The 12795-nt window shown below is 40.8% G+C and overlaps 1 protein-coding gene across 1 annotated transcript in view; it reads right to left on the bottom strand.

Moving 5' to 3' along the window:
• Nucleotides 1-12795, bottom strand: part of CLNK (cytokine dependent hematopoietic cell linker) — a 152990-nt gene that overhangs the window by 42072 nt on the left and 98123 nt on the right. Inside the window, exons 9-11 of the mRNA XM_059066130.1 lie at nt 7378-7403; nt 7144-7163; nt 5954-6061 (exon numbers count right to left, since the gene is read on the bottom strand). Of these exons, the coding sequence (XP_058922113.1) occupies nt 5954-6061; nt 7144-7163; nt 7378-7403 (154 nt within the window). The remainder of the gene's footprint in view (nt 1-5953; nt 6062-7143; nt 7164-7377; nt 7404-12795) is intronic.

Raw genomic sequence — 12795 nt, 5'->3', positions numbered from 1 at the left:
TCTAAAAATAGCCCTTCCTGAGCCTCTCTTAGTTTTTGGCGTAGTTTCAAATGAATTGGATTTGAGTCCTTGCTGTGTCATCTCTGAGTGCCATCTCACTCAATAAGTGAAATTTCCTCTCTGAAGCTTCATTTTCCCACCTGTAAAATGGGTAAATGCAGACAGAAATGAAGAGGATTGATTAAGGTTCTCATGAAATAATATATGTGAAAGCTATTTGGAAAAAGTAACACCTTACATCTGCAGAACACTTTGAACAGTCACACCCTCTTTTAACTTAAACTTTTTATTCTGACATAATTGTAGGTCTCATGCAGTGGTAGGAAATAATACAGAGACAGCCCACGTGCCCTTAACCCAGTTTCCCGCAAAGGCAACATCTTGCAAAACTATGATGATAATAAAGTTTACACTTTAAAATGAATAGTTTCCATTCATGAATGTGAATTTGTATATCTTCTCTGTAATCCATACTTTCTCTCTTTTTATGGTTTCTTGATATGTATAGTGATTTTTTCCACCACCCAAATCATCAGAATATGCATTTTTGCCACTAAGGTTGCTTGAACTGATGCAGTGTCAGCATTACTAGTTGAAAAGGTAAAACCATAGTTAGGCAAATGACTTTTGTGTTGGTAAAATATCACACACTTTATTTAAATTTTGGCTGAACCCTGCACCTCGGGCCACTGAATTTGCTGAAGTTTAAAGGAAATTTCATGGCTCAATGACCAGTCTGCAGTTCTGCGTCCTCATCAGAAAATTAAGTTTTGTAGCATTGCTTTTTGCACGGTGCTGAAGACTCTAAAGTGGGCCATGTGTAGCTAGACCTACAGCAAATGATGATTACTCTCATGATATTTCAGGGTGAGTTTTATTTGGTGCGTGGACCATGGTATTCAAATTACAATGGATACATAGTTGGAAACTTGTTTTTTTCTTCTTTCTAATAATGTCAAGGAGAGTTTGCATGTGCCGGTTAGTATATCCTAAACATAACTCTAACTTTACTTTTCTTCCCTTTTAACAGAGAAAACCTCCCCCAGGTTGAAAGTTTTGCTCTGAAATTATGTTGTGGTTATTTATGGTGATGATATGTTTCCCTTTTAAATACATCTATTTAAGTAAAAAAAAAAAAGCTGAGCAAAATATATAAAGTACATCATAATAATGACCCATAAGTGGTTGAGGATGTCTAACCAACATTCCCCAAACGTCAATGTTCTCTCCTAGTTTCAAGTTGTCAATGAATATTCTAAATGGCGTTTTCCTTAACTGAAGTGCTTCAATTCAGCAATTGTTTTGTGAAGCCAAGACTTAGCTATAAAATAGAGAAAGGCAGAGCTGGCAGAGACCAATGGGGGCTGAAACACAATAGTGGGGACCACCACTGTCACCCACGGTGAGCACGGCCAATTGAAAGGCTGCAGCTGTCTTCACTGATGCAGTTGATCCCTGGACGTAAATCACAGCCTTCCAGGGAGGGCGATTCATCACAGGGGCCTAGGGAGCAGCTGTTAGGACGGCAGCGGGCACTATTCTTTCTGCATTGGCCAAAGAATCTCAGCTCTCCAATCTTCCTTCTGTTTTTATGGAAAGTGAACCTTACAGCAGCCTCACATGATCATTCACATGTGGTCATTAGTAATGGCCATCTGACTATCTGGATGGGCCCAACTAAAAATGAATTGAAACCCCTCTTAAAGCAAAGCTGTTGGTTTCTTCGTTTGCAAATATTTTCTCCCATTCTGTGGGTTGTCTTTTTGTTTTGTTTATGGTTTCCTTTGTTGTGCAAAAGCTTTTAAGTTTAATTAGATCCCATTTAAAAAATTTTTGTTCCTATTTTCATTACTCTAGCAGGTGGATTAATCTCCAACATATACAAACAACTCATGCAGCTCAGTAACAAAAAAACCCAAACAACCCAATCAAAAAAATGGGTGGAAGATCTAAACAGACATTTCTCCAAAGAAGACATACATATGGCCAAAAGGCACATGAAAAGATGCTTAATATCTCTAATTAGTAGAGAAATGCAAATCAAAACTACAATGAGCTATCACCTCACACCAGTCAGAATGGCATCATGAAAATATGTACAAACAATAAATGCTGTAGAGGGTGTGGAGAAAAGGGGACCCTCCTACACTGTTGGTAGGAATGTACATTGGTACAGCTACTATGTAGAACAGTAAGGAGGTTCCTTATAAACACTAAAAATAGAGCTACCATATGACCCAGCAATCCCACTCCTGGGCATATTCCCAGAGAAAATCATAATTTGAAAAGATACGTGTACCCCAATGTTCATTGCAGCACCATTTACAATAGCCAGGACATGGAGGCAACCTAAATGTCCACTGACAGAGGAATGGATAGAGACGATGTGGTACATATATACAATGGAATATCACTCAGCCATTAAAAACAACGAATTAATGCCATTGGAAGCAACGTGGATGGGTCTAGAGATGGTCATACTGAGTGAAGTAAGTCAGACAGAGAAAGACAAATATCATATGATATTGCTTATATGTGGAATGTAAAAAACATGGTGCAAATGAACTTACTTACAAAACAAAAATAGAGTCACAGATGTAGAAAACAATTTTATGGTTACCGGGGGGCAAGGGGCAGGGGGATAAATAAGGAGCTTGGGATTGACATATATACACTACTGTATATAAAATACATAACTAATAAGGACTTACTGTATAGCACAGGGAACTCTACTCAATACTCTGTAATGATCTATATGGGAAAAGAATCTAAAAAAAGAGTGGATATAGGTATATGTATAACTGATTCACTTTGCTGTACAGCAGAAACCAACACAACATTGTAAATAAATTATATGCCAATAAAAATTAAACAATAAAATAAAATAGAATAAAGCAAAGCTCTCTTAGTCCTCGTGGCATTCCCAATGTCTTGCACTGGGCTTTGCACGTTTTTGCCCTCTCAACAGTCAGATACCAACCCTATAACTTTGACCAAGTCACCTAACTTTTCTGAATCTTAATGACATTTTGTGACCAGTGGGTAGGGAAGTGATTTTTACCAGGTTCTTATTATATGCCTCTATTGGGCTGGGCACTTTGGCCTTTCCAAGCCTTAAAAAATTATACTTTGTTGGGCTGCAGAAAGGATTCAATGAGATGAAATGTAACTGTCCTCTGGTGAAGAGACCCAGCACAGCTCTCATCACATCTAAGAATGATTAAACACTGTAAACTACAACTAGAGACACTGCAAAGTTACAAAACACGAAAGTCTAAAGATTCCAACACCCCTGACATGGCTGACAATAGGTTGGTGTGATCCAGACAGCAGAGGGGCTCATCTGGAGATCAGGAGAGTATTATTTTAGACATTAGAAGCTTGGACACAGACAGGTAAGGCCTAAGCACCTTCGAAGCTTGAGTAGCAGAAATATCAGTAGAATCTGGGTCCCTCTGGGTTCCTAGCCCTGGCTGTACATCAGACTCATCTGGGGAGCTTTGAAAAATACTAATGCCCTATAGTGATGCTCTCAATTAAAACAGATCCTGGAGAACAGAACTTTTTCAAAAGTTTACCTAATTATTTTAATGTAAAGCCAGGATGAGAAACATTGCCCTAGAATCTATAGCTTCTATTTCAAGACAAAATCGGGTTATGGGTGCCTAATTCTGTCGGGTACAGATGGGAGATGCTGTTTAAGTGTTTTTCTTTCTTCTTTCCTATGCTGTGACAGATATGATCCTAGTAACTTTAGAAAAATCACATACCTCCTCACCACAATTCTATCTCATGGGGACGGTTATTTTCTTTTTACCAATAAAGAAAGCAGGACTCAGAACTGTTTAAGAGCTTCCTGAAGTTTTACAGCCAGAAGTGGCTCAACAGGGATCCAAACCCCGTCCTGCTGGGTTCCCACATCCTATTCTTTCCAATGTAAAGAAACAGAAAGAAAATAAAAACCCTCTCTTCTCCACACTAAACAACCTCATCATCTTTGATCTTTATTCATCCTATTTTCTATCTCCTCTGAGTTTGGGCCAGTTCTTGTCATATCAGACGACTTGGTCAGGAGTTTTAGGGACAATGCATTTCACATTTCCAATTCTGATGATGTTCTATTATTGTTGTTGTTTCCAAGACTCTCATTCTTTGAAAACAGAAATCAAAAGAGAGCAAATCTGGTGACTCTTGGTCTGGCTCAGACCCTCTGGAAACTGCCCTGCGGGGTTCTAGGACATATGCATACTGCAATGAGTTAGCCCCTCCTTTTGGGGTCAAAGGGACAGACTTCTTTCCAAATATATGCGGTGGCAAAGGCACCAATAGAAAATGGCTCAAGGTAGTAACTGTAACACATGTTGGTAATAAATATGTGCTAGGCAGGTACTGATAAGCACTTGATAGAAATCATCTTATTTAATTCTCACATTAGCCCAGGAGGTAGGCAGTAGGCATTATTCTTAACCTCACTTTACTGCTGAGAAAAGCCTTGGGCTTAGAGAAGCGAGTCATTTGCCTTGGGGCAGAGTTTCCCAACCTCTGCCCCACTGACCTTTTGGGTCTAATTACTCTTTGTTCTGGGGGAGTTCCGCACACTGCAGGATTTTTGGCAGCATTCCTGGCCTCTACCCACTAGATGCATCCCCAGCACCCAAGCTGTCACAAAAAAATGTCTCCAGACACTACGAACTCCCCTGGGAGCAAAGACATTTTTTCCCCCCCACCCCTGCAAGTTAGGAATCACTGCCCTTCCTCTGCCAGTTTATATAAGACGGAGACCCTACGTTTCGAGAAGAGATGGGGACAGAGGAGAGAGGAAATTGCACGAGGAACAGCAGGAGAGGTTTCTGCATGGAAGATGTATGTTTGTGTGGGCTTGTAAAGGACAGAAAGGGAAGAGGCATTTGCCAAAAAACCTAGGGGGAAATGGCATTTTCGGCTCTTTTACGTTCCGCCATCAGAACCAGTGATGAAAGGGTTTTCCACAGAAGTGCAAAATGTGCCTGATACTTTGAATTTCTGTATGCACGAGAAATGCTCACTGACGAAATAGCTCCCTGCACCTCACCGGCTGATCCAGGCTTGCAGTCAGAAAGCATCTCTCTCTCTGTGCAGCAACACGAGGGGAATGCCAGTCTCTGTTCTGACTTCTAAAATAGGTAATTTTGGAAATCTAAACTCTCACGGGGAAAAGAAAAAGAGGTCCTTTCGTGTTTGTGACATTTTTTGATCAGAGCTGGCTGCTCGGCTGCCCGGTGCCCCATACGTTTGGGAGCGGGGCCCTGGCATCAGCACTTAATACCAGAGGGTCGGATTCTTCATATTTATTTGTCAAAAAGGCAATCATGTTTGTTTGTGTTTTTTTTTTTTTTTGCGGTACGCGGACCTCTCACTGCTGTGGCCTCTCCCGTCGCGGAGCACAGGCTCCGGACGCGCAGGTTCAGCGGCCACGGCTCACGGGCCCAGCCGCTCCGCGGCACGTGGGATCTTCCCGGACCGGGGCACGAACCCACATCCCCTGCATCGGCAGGCGGACTCTCAACCACTGCGTCACCAGGGAAGCCCGCAGTCATGTTTCTGACAAATGGGTTTTCACGTGCGCGGTTATACTTCTCCAGCCTGGGAGATGGGAAGCTGGGGGCCGATATTGGTCCTCAAACAGTCTGAACCCCTTTCAGTTCCGGCAATGATAACATTTTCTTTAATAACTAATTCACATCGTAAGCGAGCCGTTCTTCCAGTAACTGATTTTATTACAAGGAAGGTGTATTTTCCATTAAGGAGTCAAACTACAGGTTTCTGAGATGCTTTGCCTCAAGGTATGGGTTGGCTCTCCCCACCACGTTGAGGAACCCATGTAGAGAGGTGACTGGTTTGGTTATTGTTGCCGCCTCCCTCCTGCCCACCCGTCCCCTGGTCATCTCACCACCAGCAACAGCAAGCCTCTCACCTGGACCCTCTCTGGACTTCGGGAAAGGTGTACCTCTGAGGCAAGAGTGGCCTGCTCTCCGGCTCAGGGGGCAGGGGCTGGTACTTCTTTGGAAGAGTGATGGGCGGCCTGTGTGAAGAGTCACAGTGGGGACCTGAGAAGGTTTGCTGCACAGATGGCTCCTCAGACCTGGAATTCACACAGCCCTGCCCGCTGTGCCCTCAGCTTTGGGCTGGAAACATCAGTTTTGCGGGGCTGGCGGCTCTCTACCGGGAGCTTCGACCGTCAGAACGTTCATTCTTCTAACCAGCCTAAATCTCTCTCCTTGCAACTTGCCCTTTGGTCTAGTTCAATTTTTTAGCGTGTTGCGTACTTTTCTATAGGGTGTCATAGCTTTATCAATCTGCCATCTGTTGAAGTTTTAGGAGGCCTGGAGTAAAAATATGATTACAGCCTTTCCTTTGCCCCAAACTAGAAGACATGAGCTTTTGAATCTCCCCAAAGAAAGAGGACAATGTTCCGAAGTCAACGGGTGCCTCCCTCACCCATTTATTCACCCAGGCCCTCACTTATTCACAAAGTGCATCGGGCACTGTTGGTAGATGCTGGAGATGCAGAAAGGAAAAAGACACAGTCCTTGGCTCAAGATGCTTCCCTCTGGGAGGGCAGAGAGAGAAGTGGTGAGAAGATGACCAGTCAGGGAAGTAAGTGCTGTGATGGAGGTCCTCACGGGCCCAAGCAGAACAGCAGAGTGACTGACTCAGAGCCTAAGAAATCAAGTCTGTTGCTTTTGCCTCCATATATATAACTCTAATAATATTTGCATTTGTATATGTATTATATATATAAATATATATATACTTATATGATTATATACTTATGTACTAAAGGTCCCTTGAAGGCATTTCCCAGTGCCAGGACTCTCTGGCAGATTTCTGTACTAAAAATAAGGAGAGATTTCTGTACTAAACAAAGGAAAGAAACAGGAAGCAGGGAAGCAAGGCATTCATTAAAGATCGATAAGTGGAGGTATATTGAATAGATGACTGTGAATGAATGAATGATTAAATGGATGAATGAGGCTTATTTAATCTTGTTCATTGACCAGCTCATTAGCTTTCAGTGTCAGATGTTTGTGTTTCTCTTTCTCAAATTATAGAACTAATCATTTAAGTATACAGCAAAACAAAGTCCTGTTTTCAGTGTCTTACCGAGGAGGTGGTAAAGGAGTCTGCAAAAGGAAAGAGAATCAGAAATTAAAGTTCTGGTTCTTTGAGCAGAACTAAATGGTTAGTGATTTTTCGGTTTACAGGTAGAAATGACAAATCCCAACCAAACTTCTAGGGTATACATTTCAAGTGCCACCTAAGCTTTCACATTGTCCATATTCCTATGCTTCTAAAACAAAGGGTGGGTAACAAATGCATTTCAATGCTTTTTCTTACCTTGTTTCCCTTTGTGGGTTTGTCTCCTAAAACATAAGAAGGAACATCAGTGAGTTTATGGAAAATGTCAACAAGCTATTTTCACATATGTTTAAATGGAAATCATTCCCCTTTGAATAATTTTGGTGATAACACCAATGAACATTTGTTGAGATCTTATTAGATACCCAGCACCATGCAAAATATTTTAGTTATGTGATCTCATTCAATCCTTGCCTTTGTTCTGGATGCAGAAACTGGGGTGTGGGGAAGTTAAGTACCTCACCTTCAGTCCCCCAGTTAGTAAATGGTAGAATGAAGATTTCATGGCATGTGGTGCGACCCCTAAGTTCCTCTCTTAACCATTAACTCTTGATTAACATTCTTTTATATATACAGTCATCTTATTAACTCAAGTCCCTGCCTCACACCTTCATCGGACATTTCCAAGCAGAGGAAAATAGCATCACGAAATTTTCCAGATGGAAGGGTTTTCTAAGGCCCCAGAAAACAACTGTTTTATTTTACGAATGATAAAATTAAGGACAAACCAGGTAGGACAATTGCTCAAGACCACCCAACCCAGGAACAGCCTGAATGAGGCCCAGTAAGGATTTTCCCAACTTCTAGGCAGTTTTATTTCCACAATTCAATTCTACTCAAAGACAATTATTGAGCTGCTACTCTGAACTGTGCACAGGACCAGGCACTAGGGATAAAAAAGACAAATACAACATAATCCTTCCCCTCAAGGTGTTTACAGTTGTTCTGTTTATAAGCCAAGTTCCAGGTTCTGGGGACATAATTGGGAAGGTGAGAGGCACTGTCCCTGCTGCCATAGGGCTTATAACTAAGAGGGTAGACATGCACTGAAAACACTATTAAAATCGTGATGATAATTTCAAGAAGAGAAGGACATGGTATGGAATGGACACACAGGAGACAAGTTAGTCTGGGGCGTCAGAAAAAGCTCCTTGAGGAAGCAATGCTCACTTATCTGTAAAAATGGATGTGACCTAATAAATGCTGCTTTATTGGGGGTGGGAGGAGTCAGTGAGTCAATGTCTGTATCTTATTGTAGGAGACTTAAAACTCAACTGAGCACTGGCTGAGCCTCCTTTCCTTATTTGTGAGACAACAAGGTTGGATTAAATCTGTGTTTTTTCACTTTGCTACGAAGAGTCCGTTGTGGTCCCCCTGGGGACTCCCAAGGAAACTGCAGGACGGGGCGGCTGGTTTCTGGTTCATCACCCCATGTCACTGGTGGGACTCCACCCCCACTCACTTCCCACTGGGTCTCCTCTTAAGATTTCTTTTGGGGAAAGGTCCAGCTGGCCAAAACCAGCACAACACAGCACATACTGGTCTGGATGATTTTAAGGGTTCTTCCAGGTCTAAAAATAACTACTTCATTGAACAAAATTACCATTCTCCCTATTTTGTTTTTGGAAAACGCTTTTAAACAGACAGGATAGACTTCTCTGCGTGAATCCAAACACTGATAGAAGGCATGAATCGTAGATGTTCCAGGCATTGTAAAAACACAAAATATGACCCAGAACGTATTTCAACAACTGTGGCCACCTAGTTAATGTTAGATCTTTGGCTCTTTCAATGATATTACTAAAAAACTTAGGCCACAGGATGCTTCTTTAAGGCATGAAATTAGAAAACATAAAACTAACTTGCCCTCATTTTATTGTGCATTGGCTTCAGCAGTAGAGCTCCCTGGGGAACTACCTTATGGCTTATGCTGATGACTTTCCCTGTGAAGCTAGATGTCGGGGGTCTAAGACATCTTTTTTCATAGCTACCACTATAACTATTGGGGATCAATTCAATTCACTGGAAAAATATTCAATAAAAAGACTGAGCATCTGGAATTCAATAGGAGCATTCCACTTATTGCTTCAGAGATATGTATCCCATTTGCTTCAGTGACTGTGAGTTTAGAAAAGGACATCTATCTTGCTTTTATTCGTTTACTTATTATTGAGCCCATAGCGTATGTCAGGCATGGATTCATTTTTAATACATTTATTGAGGTAGGTTTTGGGGAACATAATGTCAAAAAAAGTTGCTATTCTCATGTAAACTTACATTCCAGTGGTAGGAGATAGAAAAGAAGTAAACAAAAGTATATGTTGTCAGGTGATGACAGGTGCTACAAAGAAAAATGAAGTAGGGTGAGTGAGAGATGGCGGACGGGGCTACTATTTCTCAGACAGACCCCAGAAGGCCTTTGTGGATAGGTGATGAGAACAGAGGCTTGAAGAAAGTGAGGGAACACACCATATGAATACCTGGGCAAGAGTTCACTGACAGGGGGAGAAGCAAGTGCAAAGGCTCAGAGGTGGGATGAGAACAAAGGGGCAGTACTGTCCCAGCGGTGGTGGTGGAGGTGGAGGAGTGTCCAGATCACACAGGGTTTTGTAGGCTGTGGTGAGAACTTTGCCTTAACGGTGGTGCATCTTTTCCCTACGCCATCCGTAAGTCATGTGCCTTCATTAAAACGTAAGGTTTTCCCTGGCATCAGTTAGTATCCCCCTCATTTAATAACTGTGTGTAGGGACTTCCCTGGTGGCGCAGTGGTTAAGAATCCACCTGCCAATGCAGGGGACACTGGTTTGATCCCTGGTCTAGGAAGATCTCACATGCCATGGAGCAACTAAGCCCGTGTGCCACAACTACTGAGACTGTGCTCTAGAGCCTGTGAGCCACAACTACTGAGCCCACGCACCCTAGAGCCCTCACGCTGCAACAAGAAAAGCAATGAGAAGCCTGCGCACCGCCACGAAGAGTAGCCCCTGCTCGCTGCAACTAGAGAAAGCCTGCACGCAGCAATGAAGACCCAACATAGCCAAAAAAAAAAAAAAAAAAAAATTAGTTAAAAAAAAATGTGTGTATGCAGGACTACCGCATGGTATAATAATTCCACTCCTGGGTATATACTCAAAGAGAAATGCAAACATACATCTATACAAAAACTTGTACATGAATTTTCATAACAGCTGTATTAATAAAAGTCAAAAGGTAAAAACCACCCAAATGTCCATCAACTGATGAAAGAATAAACAGAATGATGAAAGAATAAACAAGTATGTCTGTACTATGGAACGTTATTTGTCAGTAAAAAGGAATAAAGTACTGAGACATGTTACAACATAGATGAACTTCTAAAACATTATGCTCAATGAAGGAAGTCAAAAGACTACATATTGTATGAGTTCATTTATATTTTAAAAATCTAGAATGGGCAAATCCATAGAGATGGGAATTATATTAGTGGTTTCTTGGGGAAGGGCAAGGGTTGAGGAGCAGCTTCTAATGGATACAGGCTTTCTTTTTCGGTGATAAAACTTTCTAAACTTAGATTGTGGTGATAGTTGCAGAATTCTATGAATATACTAAAGTCATTGAATTGTACATTTTAAATTAGTGAATTTTATAGTATGTGCACTGTATCTCAATAAAGATGTTAAAAATTTTTTTAAATGTGTTTCTGATATTATATGCAATATCAAAAATCCTGAGGGCTTCAGCTATGTCAAATATATCTAACAGCAGTAATTTATGCCATGAGCTTCTCTTATTTATTGCTTAGATAACTGAAACGTTATAGACTAAGAGGTAGACACGAACTTCAGGGACTCCACGAGGGAGAAAACTAGATCAAACAGGTGAAATAACTTGTCATACTGTCATACAGCTTTGATAATAATTCAGATAAAATTCAACCATATTTTTTTTGCGGGGGTGGGGCTTGTTCAAGAAAGTAATAACAACTCAGGTATTTGACATACTGAAGGAGGATGAGATTTGGAGCTGAGTTTCTTGAGTTTGAACCTTGATTCTGCTACTACTATGGGAAGGGTCATGGCAGGATCTCAATAAATATTAATGAAATAAACAAATGGATTGAGGAACGGTTGCGATTTCTCATCTAGAAAAGTGAGACATGGTTACTCATACTTCATGGGACTTCGTATGTGGAATAAATGAATTGATGAAGTTCACGTGATGGCTTTGAATGCATCCCCACTGTAACTAGTATTATTGTGTAATGGAAGATTAGAGGGAAAATGGCAATCGACCCTCCTGAGGAGGTACACAAATACCCAAAATGCTATGAAAAATTCCCTGTCCCATCAGAAGACCCAAACAGTTGTTATTCGAGATAGTTCGCATCTTGACATTCAATCAAGCATTTTTCACTAGGAGGAGGCTGGCATGCTCGCCATCTGTTGGCTGCATGTGTAATTAGCACCATCTGCCGAGACTGTGTCCTTATTTTGCTCTTCAGTCTGCAGCAAGACAGTTTTCACTTCTGTTGAAAAATGTATTGCTTCTTGGGAGATAATGTAGTGAGCTGAACACAGCATTGCTGTAGAATCTATTACCCCCATAACTTGTTAGGGTGAAGTCATTAACAAGTTCTCAGCCTCAGAGGGTTCTGTGAAGTTAAAGTATCGCGAGACCTGCATGTGGCATTTCGGGGTGGGGCTGGGAGGGGTACTGGTGCCAGCTTACAGGAGCTAGTTGTTAAATTTTCAAGATTTTGCAATGCAGGTGTTAAACATGGCCATTATTAAAAAATTAATTATGTAAATGTACACTTAAGTTCTTTCAAAAACAAAGGTAGCATCTGCTCAAAACTCATGACTTCCTAGTTATTCTACCACATTTATCTATGCTGTTGAAGTTATTTACCTCTATTGTGTCTGTGATGGAAATACTAAAAAATGGTATCTCTTCCCAACTACCTGTTCAATGATCATGTTGGTGGCTGGAAATCTGCTGTAGGGGAAGTATTTACACCATGGAAATTGGCAAATGCTGCAAATTAGGGTTTGATTTATTGTTTTACTGCTTGTCTAGACTTAAAGAGATGGAGAAAATGTTGACAAAACAAATTAAATATAAAAGTGTGTTGTGTCTGTACGTTGTCCCATTACATTGTAAAAAGAAGACAATTGAGGAAATATACTTCTGATATTGAAAAACTATCATCTGACTCAGCTAAGAAGCTGTTTATGTAATTACGTCAATTGCAGTCATCTTTGGCTGCAGATACAAGAGTTTGGAAAAAATCAGCGAAAGCACTCTGTGAAAATCAATTGGCTATATAAAATTTATGATAGAGTGTTGTATAATTTACTATTATTTTAAAACTGTGTGCTATATACATCCTTTTATCAGTAAAATTTATAATAGGTCTATATATGCATGTATGTACATACTATTTTTTTGAGATGCAATATTTTCTTTAATATGTCTGTGGTGAGCATAATTACTTTTTTAAAAAATAAAGACTATTTTTTAGAGCAGTTTTAAGTTTACAACAGAATTAGAAGGAAGGTACAGAGATTTCCAATTTATCACTTGCTCCTACACATGCATAACCTCCCCCATTATCAACATCACTCGCCAAAATGTTAC

The sequence above is a fragment of the Kogia breviceps genome, chromosome 6, assembly GCF_026419965.1.
Source record: "Kogia breviceps isolate mKogBre1 chromosome 6, mKogBre1 haplotype 1, whole genome shotgun sequence".
Taxonomy (NCBI): Eukaryota; Metazoa; Chordata; class Mammalia; order Artiodactyla; family Physeteridae; genus Kogia; species Kogia breviceps.
Note: the sequence above shows the minus strand (reverse complement) of the source record. Positions and strands in the feature narration are given on the sequence as shown.